This window comes from Lepisma saccharinum, chromosome 1, assembly GCF_977018435.1.
Source record: "Lepisma saccharinum chromosome 1, izLepSacc3.1, whole genome shotgun sequence".
Classification (NCBI taxonomy): domain Eukaryota; kingdom Metazoa; phylum Arthropoda; class Insecta; order Zygentoma; family Lepismatidae; genus Lepisma; species Lepisma saccharinum.
Window position 1 is genome coordinate 178,722,006 of NC_139229.1, and position 13,691 is coordinate 178,735,696.

Here is a 13,691-nt window from a genome sequence, read left to right on the forward strand (position 1 = left end):
TAAACAAAAATGAAGCAATTTGTGCCTTACCTTTACGTCAGTTTTATTTGTGAATCCTCTTTTCCCTTGATGCCTTTCCCAGTTTCCTAGTTACATTGTCATAAGCAAATGATGAATATCTTGCATACATAAAACCTGTAGTTTTGAATACACTATTTCTGAAAGGATATTTGTAATGTGAACTTTACACTAATAAAACAAAAGGAGAATGTATGTTTAATGCAAATTTTTATTCAACTTATATTGAACACAATTAGAAACTTCTGTGCAAAAACAAATACAATAAATAACACATTTAATTAAACAATTGTAGACACGGGCACCGTGCGAGCGAGCGAAAGCGGGAAGGATGCGTCCCCCAATAATCTTGAATATATATTATGTAATATACGAGTAGATATGTTTTAGACTGTTCCCTCAATAATTAATTCATTCAAAGGTAAAGAGACGTATGATCACACACACGCCATCACACACACACACACACACACACACACACACACATACATACATACATACACACACACACACACATATAGCAATATAATTGGCACAATCAATCAATATCTATTCAATTAATAGTGAAAACAGCACAACGTAGCTGATGAGATTTTTTGTGAGTAAGTTATGCATTTAAAGTTGTTTATTCATAGATGAAATTTAACATTAAATTCTTATATTTCTTCAAGAGATCCTGAGTTTGATTCCCAATGGAGACACATTGCACAGTGTTTTCGATCCCGCTATAACCTGTAAGTCCAGTCTCGATTGATTAACCTTTTTTAGTTTTATTAGGGTTTATCTATTATAACATATTATATCCATGGACGATTTTGTTTGACTAGATATGATTCTGAACATTGAACTAGGAAAACATGCGTTTTATCTAAACCAAGAGAGTCATAGGTGGAACAATAACTCATGAATTTATTTCAATTCATTATTCATAATTGACAGTCATAATAAGTATAACAAGAGTAGAATTACCTAGGTAGATATGTCACAGATATAAATATTAATTTAAAACCAAACAACTTGTAGCATTTGCACTTAATTCTTCTGTTCTAAGGCTTACAATCCTAAAATTAATTTATTAGATCTAATTATGCGGTTATTATTATTATGTTTTTAAAATATCATTGATGTTATCACATCAGCATACTATCGACTTATTTACTTTGTGTTGACAGGTATTTAAAATATTTGACAGAGAACTAGAAACTTACAAGTTAATTTAAACTGTTGTGAAGTCAGTCTAGTTCAAGAGTTATATTACTAATCTGGTGAGAGAACCACGTGACTAGTAGGCCCTATATTCACGTTTTCAGACACAGCCCTGCAAACTTTTCATCTCAGTCGCCAAGTTTAGAGCTAATGAGATGTAGCTGCTTCACTTCCACGTCGTAAATTTAAGCCCTTGTGGTCGTGTTTTCATGTCACTAGCATTACAAAATTTCTTTGTATCACAAAATATCACAGCAGAGAATCCTGCTTTACATATACTGTAGACAATAAGTGAATTCCTCGAATTTGCTTTGCTAATATTATAGAATATCTTACATGTATCTTACATGAATTCAGTATTGTACTTACCTTGTAAGGTTTTTAGAAAATGGTTTTGTGTTGATCATGAGTTAAATGTCCAACATTTGAAACTTATATATGGAATAGAACTTTTTTATTTGCTTCAACTTAAATCGAACTTTTCAGAAGTACTTTAAGATATTCATGAACTGATTGATAATGAATCTTAGCAAAGAAGAATTACAAATGGTATAAAAATAATTATCACGAAGTATTACTGTTGGAAGAATAATGTACAGCAACAAATAGTGAAATATTGTTATCGTGCGCGTTAACTTCTTAATGAAAGCACTGAGTTACATTTTTGGTGTCAAAGATCACAATATACGTTCCATGAAATTACAAAGTTGTATTACACTTTCCAGAGGGTGGCCCGTCAACTCTTCTACCTTGGATCTAACTGTTACGAGTCCGTAAGTTGCATTTCCTCGTTGGAGTCGTTTGCTCGTAGCCAGAAACTTGGTCTGTAGTTCTCGTTGAGCAGCAGACACATGCAGGGAGGAATAACCCCGCTCATGTGAAGAAGAGCTGCAACAACCATAGTGGTTATGTACGAAGGGACCCTTCCAAGCTCCAGAAAAATGGTCCATATGAAGTGAGGCGTCTTGCACGTCAAGCTTATGGCAGCAATCGCTGTGCAAAGGTTACCCAAGTTCCTTGTGGAGTGAGGATCGTCATCCATCACAGATTCATAATTAGAATCGTTGCAAAAGACCAAGAGCAGAATGTACGCCAGTATCGACAGGACAATGAACGGAAACGGTATCCCGAAAGCGGTTATTATTTCGTAGTAGAACAGCTGCTGCCACCGCAGAACGCACGACCAGGTGCCTTGGCGCTCTAAGGAGATACCCGCGAACAGTATATACGGAGTAATGAGAGAAATGACTATGATCCAGCCAGCAGCGGACAGTATCAGCGCCACCAGGGACGGAGGTAACTTCCGGAATGTAATCTTCTCCCACCTATCACCCACGAGCATATCGACGCACAAGAGCATGACGAACACGGTCGGTCCGAACAGTATCTCTATGGTGAGCGCGTTGAAGAGTGCACAGCCGGCGGTATCCATCGACACGGGGATCCCAGTTATGATTTCCACAACGTAGATCACCGTGTGGAAGAAGGGCAGAATGTTTGCGATTGTCAAGTTGAAGATGAGTCCGTCGGTGACGGTCCTCAGCTTGTCGTTGCAAATGATCACAGCCATGAGTAGAGAGTTGACGAGCAGGGCTGCCAGGTCGATGCAGAAGGTCATCACGAAGTATTGCTGGACGAAAGGGTCGTGAAGCTCCCTCCCAGACTCCTCGGGGGAGTCTCCGTTGAAGGTGTCGTCGCGGGGAAGGAATGTTTCGCCCACATCTTTGTCCCTCTCTAGTAATTCATCCATGATTCAAAGAACGAATCTGAAAAGTAGAATAACACATTTTTTCAATTGCATAGATACAGAAATATCGTTAAAGAATGAACATTATCATTGCTGAAAGGCCTTAGGTTACATTTATTTTATTGAAAACGGAAATCTCACGGGTATCTCTGAAGCGATCAAATGAAATCAAGTCTCTGCGAAAGTGATGACTCCAGAAAGCTCGAACAATGAACTCGTGAGAGGGGAATTGAGTGCAGCTGCCAGCCGTTTGCAGGAGGGCGCACTGCTCTGCTCCACCAACTCGCTTTCTCCCCTTTTCTTCCCTTATGTGCGGCCTTGCTTCACAGATTTCAGAGACAGAGTATACCTAAGAATATCTGGAGTTTGTTCTCGGTAGCGTAGTAGCCAGTATCTTTCACCTCATTCCTAGAAAGGTCCAGGTTCAATTCACACAAGCGTATTTTTTCTATAGTTTATGAATTCTCTCATGCAGGCCTACATTGCACCGTTTTTGTCATTTCAGGCTTAGATCTTCACAGATCACAGTTTCCAGAAACAGAAACAGAAACAGAATTGATCAGAACTCATAGCGTTTACACAATGCCAACAAAATTGAACGAGTACTCAGGATTATTCTGGAAACAGAAAGATAGTTAGGAATTTGCTGCTTCATGTCATGTATTGAAGACATACGTATATGTTTTGTAATCGAATTTCTTAAGTGTATACAAATGATGATTTATCTGTCAAATTTAGTGCCAAATTTTCTTTCTTGATCATCTCAACCACTGCCTCTCGTGCATTAGCGTGTTTTCAAAATCTAGCCAGTGGTAAAATTTTCACGTACCTGCCAATGTTCTTCTTTAAAGAAAAGTGGTCAGTCGAGGATATATTTAAACCATCTAGTAACTCCACTATTAAAATAAAAAGACTAGGAATTTATGACTATATTTTGTATCGCGACGATGAGTAAGGGTAATGGAATTGATGAACGAGCATTCAATTGCTCATGCCGAAGTCGGGACTCAAAGGCAGGCATTGAAAAAAAAACACCGCCTTAATGTCACACCCTACTTTTGACATTCCTGGTCGCGCTACTGCCCACTTGTGATTAGGGTGACGGTGTGTTGATTCTGATCGCATGGATATCACTGGTCTATTATCTGGTCTGAAAAGTTTGTTTATGTCAACTTTATGCTCTGATAGATCAATGAAGACTGGACCTAAAGTTTCAAAATTTGAATCCGCCGTGCGATTTACATCCACAAATGCTTCTTTCAAATTCACACACAAGAACACATGTGGAACATTGCAGGGCCCCTCTCCCGCTTTCCGACTTTGTTGGAGCGACCGATGCGGCACTGCTACAGACGCAGAAAATGGAGGGGTAAATTGCTTTCTTGTAATTTGTTTGATAGTATACTAATAAACTTACTTTCACACATATTCACTCATTTTAATTGTTCTTATTAAAATTCTTACTATTGAGATGAAAATTGTTTGTGCGCAAGGGGTGTTGACCTGTATATGGGTGCATACGTAAGCTGCTCCCTCGCATTCTCTAAAGCCGCTTATGTCGGTGAGGGAGTGCGTTGGTTAATCACGGCGATGATGATGAATGGTGAAATAGATGATAAAACAAACTCAATTATATACCCATGTCTTCCCCAGTGAGCTTCATAGCGCATTTAGTTGGCCCCTTCACAACGGAATTGATGTAGGTCAAACATTGTTGTCTGGTTTTCCTTTATTGCATTACGTTACGTTGCTTGGCCAGGATATAAACGAGTAAATGATAATGAAAAATCAAGGAAATGCATCAATAGCATATCTGAGATTCGAACACGTCACCATGGTTTTACCCCACTAGGAAATTAGTCTACGGAATTTGGGCAGAAATTCAACCAACTTCTTTCTCCAGTGGCTAAAAGTACAATCTTCTCAATAAGCAGACAAAATGTCTCCGAAACGTTTACTGTACGTCCAAGGATTCTGCTGTATAAATCGCACATACTTTGCCTCCTGTAAACTATTTTAATCGTCAAAGCAGCTTCCTATGGTATGCAACTATCTTGTTTGGGATTCCATAGATCCTTCCCCTCCAAACATGTTCATTCCTTGTCATTTAGGCTTGGAGATCTTCCAACGGTGCGACTTCCACGAGAACAGCACTGTTGCCAAGTACACGTCGTCATGCAAGTATGGAGGCCTCTACGTCATATATTTATGCCTTGTGCTGCATAAACCCAGATGGCAAGGAAGGCAGAACATGCCGCCGGGTGTTTTTATTGTGACAGAGCTCGGATTTCTAGGCATTAAAAACTGCCCAAATAGGCAAGCAACAAGACACTAAACATTTGGAAACAAAGGATGATAATACTATATAAGTATTTAATGTTGTGGTTATTATAAAACTTAAAATTCAGATGTCAGACAAACCAAAAGTGAAAGAAAAGTTACATTAATGAAGAGAAATTTAAATACAGATATTCCAATGTAAACTTCAATATTTCTAAAAGATTGAGGATCGTAATTTCATAATGTGGGCAGAGTACTGTGCAAGTTTTTGCAGTCTAATAGAAATAGTATTATACATTATTTCTTGGTTCTGAAACATTTTTTTAAAAAAATCGTCTGTTCTAACTTTCTCTAAACAGTACAATAATAACTAATAATTAAAATATTTATTTTTAAGAAAATATGTGTGTGTGTGGGGCGGGTGCGTGCGTGTGTGTGTGTGTGTGTGTGTGTGTGTGCAACTAACTGGATGCAAGATCATTTATGCACATACCTCAATATTTTGAGTAGTTCTTATGATGAACACAACAACAAATCAACTTGAGGATTACCGGGACTTTTCTTCCCAAAATGAGCATTGTGTACACACACGCACCCCATCCCACCCACCCACACATGGACGGATGGATGGATGGATATATTAGTCAGAACAATCCTCTCAATTTCACAAGTAGCTACAGAGGTATATTTCAACATAGTAATTTATTGAAGAGCTGTAAAGATTATCAAGTGTTTTAAATAATATTATGTACAGAGAATAACCGAAGCACATAAACCATATATGAGACACACAACAGAAAGGTGTTATAAAATCTCCTCCCATTGTAATTTAATGAACGAGTTCGAGAGCCTTCATAGTGTATCATGGGTGAATTAAGGGATCAGTCGGCAATCCTCTATCCCATTAAAACTAACGTTAAATCATCGATTAACGTGACAATGGAAAGTGATCGCCCATGGACACTACCATTACTGTAACAAAGAGGAAAGGTAATACAGTATTACAGTGTTACTGAACTGTGAGTGAAGCTGTGAAATACAGTCTTTAGATCAAGATCACATTGCTATTTTATTTCCAGACATTGTTACAGTGGTCGAAGTGGAAATTCCTAGCTGGGGAAACATGCTTGGCAGAATTTGAGGATACAAAGGGAGACGCTTGCGTGGATCAATGTCGAGATATTATCGTTACTAAGGATGCTTTATGAACATTTTATTATCTAGGGGATAGCGTTCCCCCATTTAGAATACTGTATTGCAGGGTGCGAAATCATGGAAAACTGGTGGGGGGAGAGAAAGTTCTTCATCTACAAACCCCCTCACCCACAAACATATGTGTAAATTATACATGTTTGTAATGTTATTAAAAATAAAAATAAATCACTCCATTAAAATATTATTATTATTATTATTATTATTATTACTATCATTATTATTTACATAAAGGAAATTAATTTGTTACTTTTATACATATCAGATATTGCAAAGCAGCTAATTAATTCCTTTACTAACTGGTCAAAGATGTTAATAAATTATGAAATAGTTCAAGTGGTTTTTATTATGTGTAAGTTTTTGTTTAGTTTGTGCTTTATGATGAATCAATTAGATTTCATAGTTATTATTTTCTTGCATTCTTGTTTTTCTTTTATTGTGGGTATTGATGTAGATTTGTTAATGATCTCTTGAGAGAGAACGCATTCAATACTCACCTACAATAATTTGTGTATGTTTTCAATATTATTCTTAGGAAAGTATATTTGAAATTAAAAGTAATTGCTTATCTTTTGTTTCTTATAACAAAAACTCCCCCCCCCCCGGAAATTTTTGGTGGGGATTATTGAGGCCAACATTGTTGGCCGTCCCCCCAGGATTTCGCACCCTGCTGTATTGTTATAAATAAAACATTCAAGGTATCGTGTTAGATGACTTGTGATTCAATTAAGCGTAGCCATCTAACCTAACCTAACCTAACAAAAAGCCTAAATATTGTATATTTTTTACGATAACTTAACACATGCAATTTGTAAATGGAAGTTAACACCCACCTTTTTTACACGTTATTGAAAATATTTACAGAATTTGCTTCACAATTTCAGTTTGCAAGGAAAGTGCAAAAATTATGGTAGCACTAATAATCTCAGGCGGTATGTAAGAGTCGATTGTTGTATCATTTTATCCATCCCCTACCGAGTGTCCAGGATGGGCCACTTTCCTGGAATAAGGAAAAAGTTGCTACTTTTTATTCACTTCTCCCTCTACTTCGTATATCCTATTTCTATAGTTCCTTCCTTTCTCCTCAGCCTTACTATCTATACTTTTGCCCTTTTTCCTTCTACTCTCTCTCTCTCTCTCTCTCTCTCTCTCCCTTTGTTATTTATCTTCCTTGTCTCTCTTTTTTGTCTTACATTTTACCTCTCTCTCTGTTTCTCTCTCGCGCGCTTCTTTCTCTTTTTTTCCCTTCCTCTCTCTACCCGATCTCTCTGTCTATCTTCCTTATTTATTTTTCTTTCCCTCTCCACTTCCTTTATATTTCTTTCTTCCTCTCCACTTCTTTTTATCTGTTTCTTGCTTTAACATATCTTCCTTTCTCTCATTCTCTACCACTCCCTTCATATATTTTCTGTACTCTCTCCTTCAAAACATTCCCTTATTATTACGACACGCTAACATGACCTCAAAATATGCTACTTTTAAGAACAGAACCTTGGGAATTTTTCTGCAGAACCCTTGGTTTTATCTACCAAGCATTACAAAAGAGAAAATTATTTAAAAAGGAGCAAACCAATTTAAATTGCTATACGATAGAGCGTGCAATTATATTTTGCACAGATTGTATTTCAGATGTTTTAGATATATTTGGTATATTTTACATTTTGGGGTTAATCACGGTAAGTGCAATAATTTTCAATTTACATGAACGCAAATACACGAAACGTGATGTCATTTCATCTATTTCAGCTATTGCTATAAGAAGGGACAAGTTAAGTTGAGATCAATCTTAGTAATTATTGTTAACAAAAAACCATAGTCTTTGTTTTGATTTCTAAAGCTTGTGTTAGAATGGGGGTTGGAGGTGTACACAGAAGAGTCCACAACTCCGTGGTAACGCTCATTCAATATTTTAACATAAAATAAACAATAATGTTTATTACGGTTTCTTGTTCAAAATTTTATTCTCGCTGATGATAATTTCCGATTGAAAGTCATAGTATTAATTTATAAAATTTCGTAGTATATAGATATTTTATGAGTTTCATAAAACAAAAAATAGTGTCTGTCTCTAATGGTAAGAAACGGATTATTTATAATGATTATTGTTCATGTCAAAACATAGATAATTGTGATAAAGGAAAAATGAAGTCGCTATTTTTGATGACGTTACTACATATATGAGTCCAATTCAAGATTTATGACAAGAATTTTCTGTAATACATGGCATAATCTGTAACTAAGCCTCGTTTTACACTACTAGTACATTATTATTTCTTTCATATATTGCAAAAATAATACTCTTACATTCAGACCATTATCAATGCTTATTTTCATCTCTTCCCTAATTGTTTTTATTTAACAACATGGTGTCTGTCCACCAGGTAAAAATATTTTACAAGTGACTGTAAATGTTGACGTGCGTCACAAGCTATGCATTTTTAGATAAGATGTAAAACAGTGTAAGACGTGCCTGTCCATGTTGTCAACTGTCAAAATACTCCCAAAACTTAGAAAGTTTTAGTAGTACTTTGGAAAATACAAGTACGTACAATACAACATAAACAACCTAGTGTTGTGTTTGTCTTTTCCTTCGAGTAAACAATCCATAGCACTTAATCTATCGTGATGATAATTCAGATATCTAAAAATGTATCCCGGGTATAAAATATCGAAATCGTTACGTCTATACATCTGTCAGCAGGCACGTATCCAAGGGGGTGCTTGGGGGGCTCGACGCCGCCCCCGAAAGTTTTCAGTTTAAACTAGATAAAATGAGTTTTTTTGTTTCTTTTGGTGTGAAATAAGATAATGTGACGATAATTTAAGGAGACAAATAATTATCGAGGCAAGGCGGAGAATGTTCCATAACCTTGTTATTGTTAATAAGACGTATCCAAGATGGGGATCAGGGGGCTCGAGCCCTCTCCTCCAGGAAATTGTTCTGTTTACTCTAGATAAAATTAGGATTTCGGCTTCTTGAATAATGTGAAGATAATTTGAGAGAAATAATTATAGAGAAAAGACGGAGAATGTTCTATAACCCTGCCCTGTTACTGTTACTAGCGCGTATCCAAGGTGGGAATCAGGTGGTTGAGCCCCATCAGGAAATTTTTCAGTTTACACTATATAAAATTAGTTTTTTGTCTTTTTGAATAATGTTACGATAATTTAAAGGAGAGAAATACTTACCAAGGCGAGATGGAGAATGTACTATAATCCTATTATTGTTAATAGAACGTATGCAAGGTGCGAATCAGGGCTCGAGTCCCCCCACTCTTTCAGATTTTTTTTTCTGTTTACGCTACATAAAATTAAGTTTTTGTCTTCTTGAATAATGTGACGGTAATTTAAGGAGAGAAATACTTATCAAGGCAACACGGAGAATGTTCTATAACCCTGTTGTTGATAATATTGCACGTAAACTTTTCTTGAGCTTTCAGTGTTGTCGCAGCGAACTTGAGCACTATGTAGAGACTTGTCAGCATTTGGAAGCTTCACAACAAAGGTAGCTCCACACGTAGGACGATTCGTTGTAAAATCTAATCTCTGGAAGGCGCGAGAGGGAATGTTATTGAATAAGAGGAGTCGAACTACTGGAAATATTTATGAATCGTTTATATGCTGAACGTTCTAGAATATATTGAGGATGTAAATACGCGTTAATTAGAAGCATTCCTAAATATATATTCTTTGACCGAACCTTGAATCCAATGAGGATGTCATCTGATGTCATTTTCTTATAAGCGTTCAATTCAAGGACTTGTTCATGATTTATTTGATCGTGTACAAGGCGCTTTACTTCAGTCTCCAATACGAAATGATAAAAACTTCTGGTGACTTGATATTAAAAAATGTGTCCGAGGCATTCCCTGTATTTTCGGAAGGGAGCGGGGTTACGCATACTATTTTTGGTGGTAAATCCTCATTTCGCAATCTTTTTCTGTCTTTGACGTTCTTTTTTTAAGGAATACTGGATCAAATGGGATTATGGCCCCATCAACCCTCCCTTGGGCACGTCACTGGAGATAAATGAGTAAGCATTTAATCATATTGGGAGACGAAATATTAGATGTGTTGGGAACGGAAGGGTTTTCATTGTGCATTAATTGTTTCGCGATCCAGCTTATTCTAGAAGACTTCCTTTGATTCGTGCCGATATATGACAAGACTGCGGAAGCTGTGACAGACAATTTTGAACACTTGCAATAGCTTCGGCCTGAATATGAACAATTTGGTGGGTTTGGCTTTTATAAGAGCTGCAAACATGGGAGGACAAAGACAAGGCACATTTGTGGTGATCAGGCTCGAATCAGAGAGAAATATTCGAGAACTGTCTGCGTCCATTTCGCAGCCCACAGTTTGAATCTCGCGTTGTCTAGTGGATTGTCCAAACCGTGCATGTGTAACAGCTTCGTAAAAACACTTCTGGTATACAGATAGTTTGATGCCTGATGAGAAGAAATGGACAAACACACATACTGAGATGGCTCGTGCACACAAAGTTAGTGCATGGAAACAGAGGAGTCGAGTGGTAAAAAAAGTCCCGATTTTACGTTCTGATTAAAATGGCAGCCTTAAACAGTGACGACGATTTAGGGGATAGTTGCTCCACATTTTTTTGCCTCCACAATATGGCCTCTTTATTATAAGCCTTGTCTACAAAGAGAACCCCCCCCTTCCCCACGTTTTGGAACGAATTGCCACTCTGGCCTTAAACATACAATTGTGAGGTTCTATACATGAAAGATGTAGTGTGCTAGTAAAAAATATTGTTTTAATCAAGCAATGGGTGACCTATCTACTCTTTCGTCTACTGTGGTTTAGTATTTAGCCTACTAGTGTTTTCATGTAACGAGTTAGTTATATATAATAACTAAGTTACAAGTAACAATTGCTTTACTTTTTGAAACTATAACTCAGTTTCTATTTGAAACCATGACTCAGTTATTTTTTTAACGTATTTAGTAACGAAATGAAGAGTTATATAACTTTACAGTTACTCTTCTGTATTGTTCAGCAGGAATTGAAAAAATATGATTTGATAAAAATATGGAGATAAAAATTTTAATCTTGATATTTATTGACATTGGATACTAGCAAATGCTTAAACACATGAACTTTATAATGATTTAATGAAAATTAGTAAACATTTTAGATGATGCACAAGGGAAAAAATAACAATAAGAATGCTGTCGGTGCATTCAACTTGTTCTTCGAGTTATAGCTTACCAAGAATAAAGTAGTAATTGTAACTTCCTGTTACTTTTTAAAGTAACGATTACTGTAACTGAGTTACACTTCTAATAAAAGTAACTGTAACAGAGTTACTTTTGAGCAAAGTGACTGTAACAGTTACTTTCAACAAGTAACATTCCGAAGGCTGGTATTTACATAACCCAATATTGATAAAAAGAGCTGTTTGTCATTATGGCTACAGACTTACCTTATAGCTTCTTCTGGTGTTTCGATGAACATCTTCATCACAAGAAATCAGCGAAGAAGCGGGACAATATGAGAACACTTCGCGAGCAACCGAGCAGCCTTACGTAGGAAACCATCGTGTGTTGTTGTGCATTTCCATTCTGGCAAGCAAGAAGCTTTGGTGGCCAGTGGAAATCTTTTTTATCGAGTCACATGGGACATTCCCAAAATAGCTCCGCTCAAAAGCTTCTTGCCTGTGATTTCATTTCTGTTGGCATTTGCGTTGCTAGGTAAACAGTAACAGAATGTTTACTTTTGGAATCAGCTGCACGTTGCTGAGCTTGGTGTGGGGGAGGGGTGGGTGTGAAAAGAATGGATCTATACGCTTAGAAAGCAAACTGCAAAATCGCGATATTCCTCGTGGAAACAAATTAATTACATGTTTCTCGTCTCGGAAAAGGGGCCTCCTCGATGGCGCAGTGGTAGCGTCGTTGCTAGGTTATCAAGGGGTCCCTGGTTCGATACCCGCTGGAGGCACATAGTGGTTCGGATCTCATTTTAAACTGTAGGTCCAGTCCCGATTAGCCTTACTGTGCGTAAAGTGGACTTAAACACTAAATCAATCAATCAATCGTCTCGGAAAGATACATAATTGCGATGATCCATGAATCAGAAAATACTTTCTTATGATATTCACATTCTTTAAGTCTTTGGTAACGAATGCTGGGATGGTACTCAAAACAGTGTTGATTCCAGCCACTCTCCTCCGGGGGTACATCAAACTTCATGGGGGGAGGGAATGTCATGGGCACCAAATTATAATACCAATAAAGTAATTCTAATATTTTAGCCGGCCCCAGTGGTAGAGTTGCTAGCACATCTCGCTACGAAGCCAGGGGTTCCGGGTTCGAATCCTGGCCTGGGCATGGGATGTTTGTGAGTGTCCATTCATACATATCATCACTCATCCTCATCTTCGCAAATTAGCCAAAAGTGGCACAAGAAGCGAAGTAAAATAAAGCAAATTAAATCAATCATTCTAATATTTTAAAATTGTCCCTTACGTCTGATATGTAATTAAATTAAATTAAGTGTAATTAGGTTTAATTAACTATCATTTTAAGAATGAAACTTTCTGTAGGTTCCTCGTCCTCCTCAGCAGTTGCCACCTCCACAAAAGCTTGAAGCGTATTCTGACCCATCATATTTCTTAAGTTACTCAGTTATCATAACGGGCGATAATTTAACTTCTGTTTATTATTTTTACTTTTAAGTACAGGGTGTCTGGGTTAGAGGTATTCAAATACACACACATATATTTTAGCATCTGTAAAGTTTATAAACTTTCTTGTCCTGGTTATGTACGTACAAAGTAACTCAAAAGGTTTATATGTACGTTGGTACACCTCAATGTTAGCACAATTTGTAGCTCGACACATATCCAAACGAATAGTCAAGCTCGTGCCAAGTGTTGACCAGCATTTGAGGCCTTATTAGCGCAACGATACGCTGTCTCAAATCACCAAAATCGTGAACTTTCCATTGTGCACAACATCTTTAATGAAGCTCCATGCTAAAACGTCTAATGGTGTTAAATCTGGGGATTTCGGTGGCCAGGCAGTTTCTGCACATGCGTGACTCAACAGCACGATTGATCATCGAAGTAGACTACTGAAATCTTGGATCGATGATCAATCGACTGAGCTTCACTACGAGACAATACAAAGAGCAGTTTTCGCATTATAACCCGGACACCCTGTATAAAGAGGACTGAATCAGTGCCTATTACTACGAAAACAAAAAGATA

General features: G+C 37.2%; 1 protein-coding gene across 1 annotated transcript; it reads right to left on the bottom strand.

Annotated features, from left to right (window-relative positions):
- Nucleotides 1–221: 221 nt before the first annotated feature.
- LOC145990365 (somatostatin receptor type 2-like) lies at nucleotides 222–12,043 on the bottom strand. The gene is made up of 2 exons (XM_083126062.1): nucleotides 11,907–12,043; nucleotides 222–2,990 (listed from the first exon to the last, which is right to left on the bottom strand). The coding sequence occupies exon 2, from the start codon at nucleotides 2,972–2,974 to the stop codon at nucleotides 1,988–1,990; it is 987 nt and encodes a 328-aa protein (XP_082982188.1). The 5' UTR covers nucleotides 2,975–2,990; nucleotides 11,907–12,043; the 3' UTR covers nucleotides 222–1,987.
- Nucleotides 12,044–13,691: the final 1,648 nt, after the last annotated feature.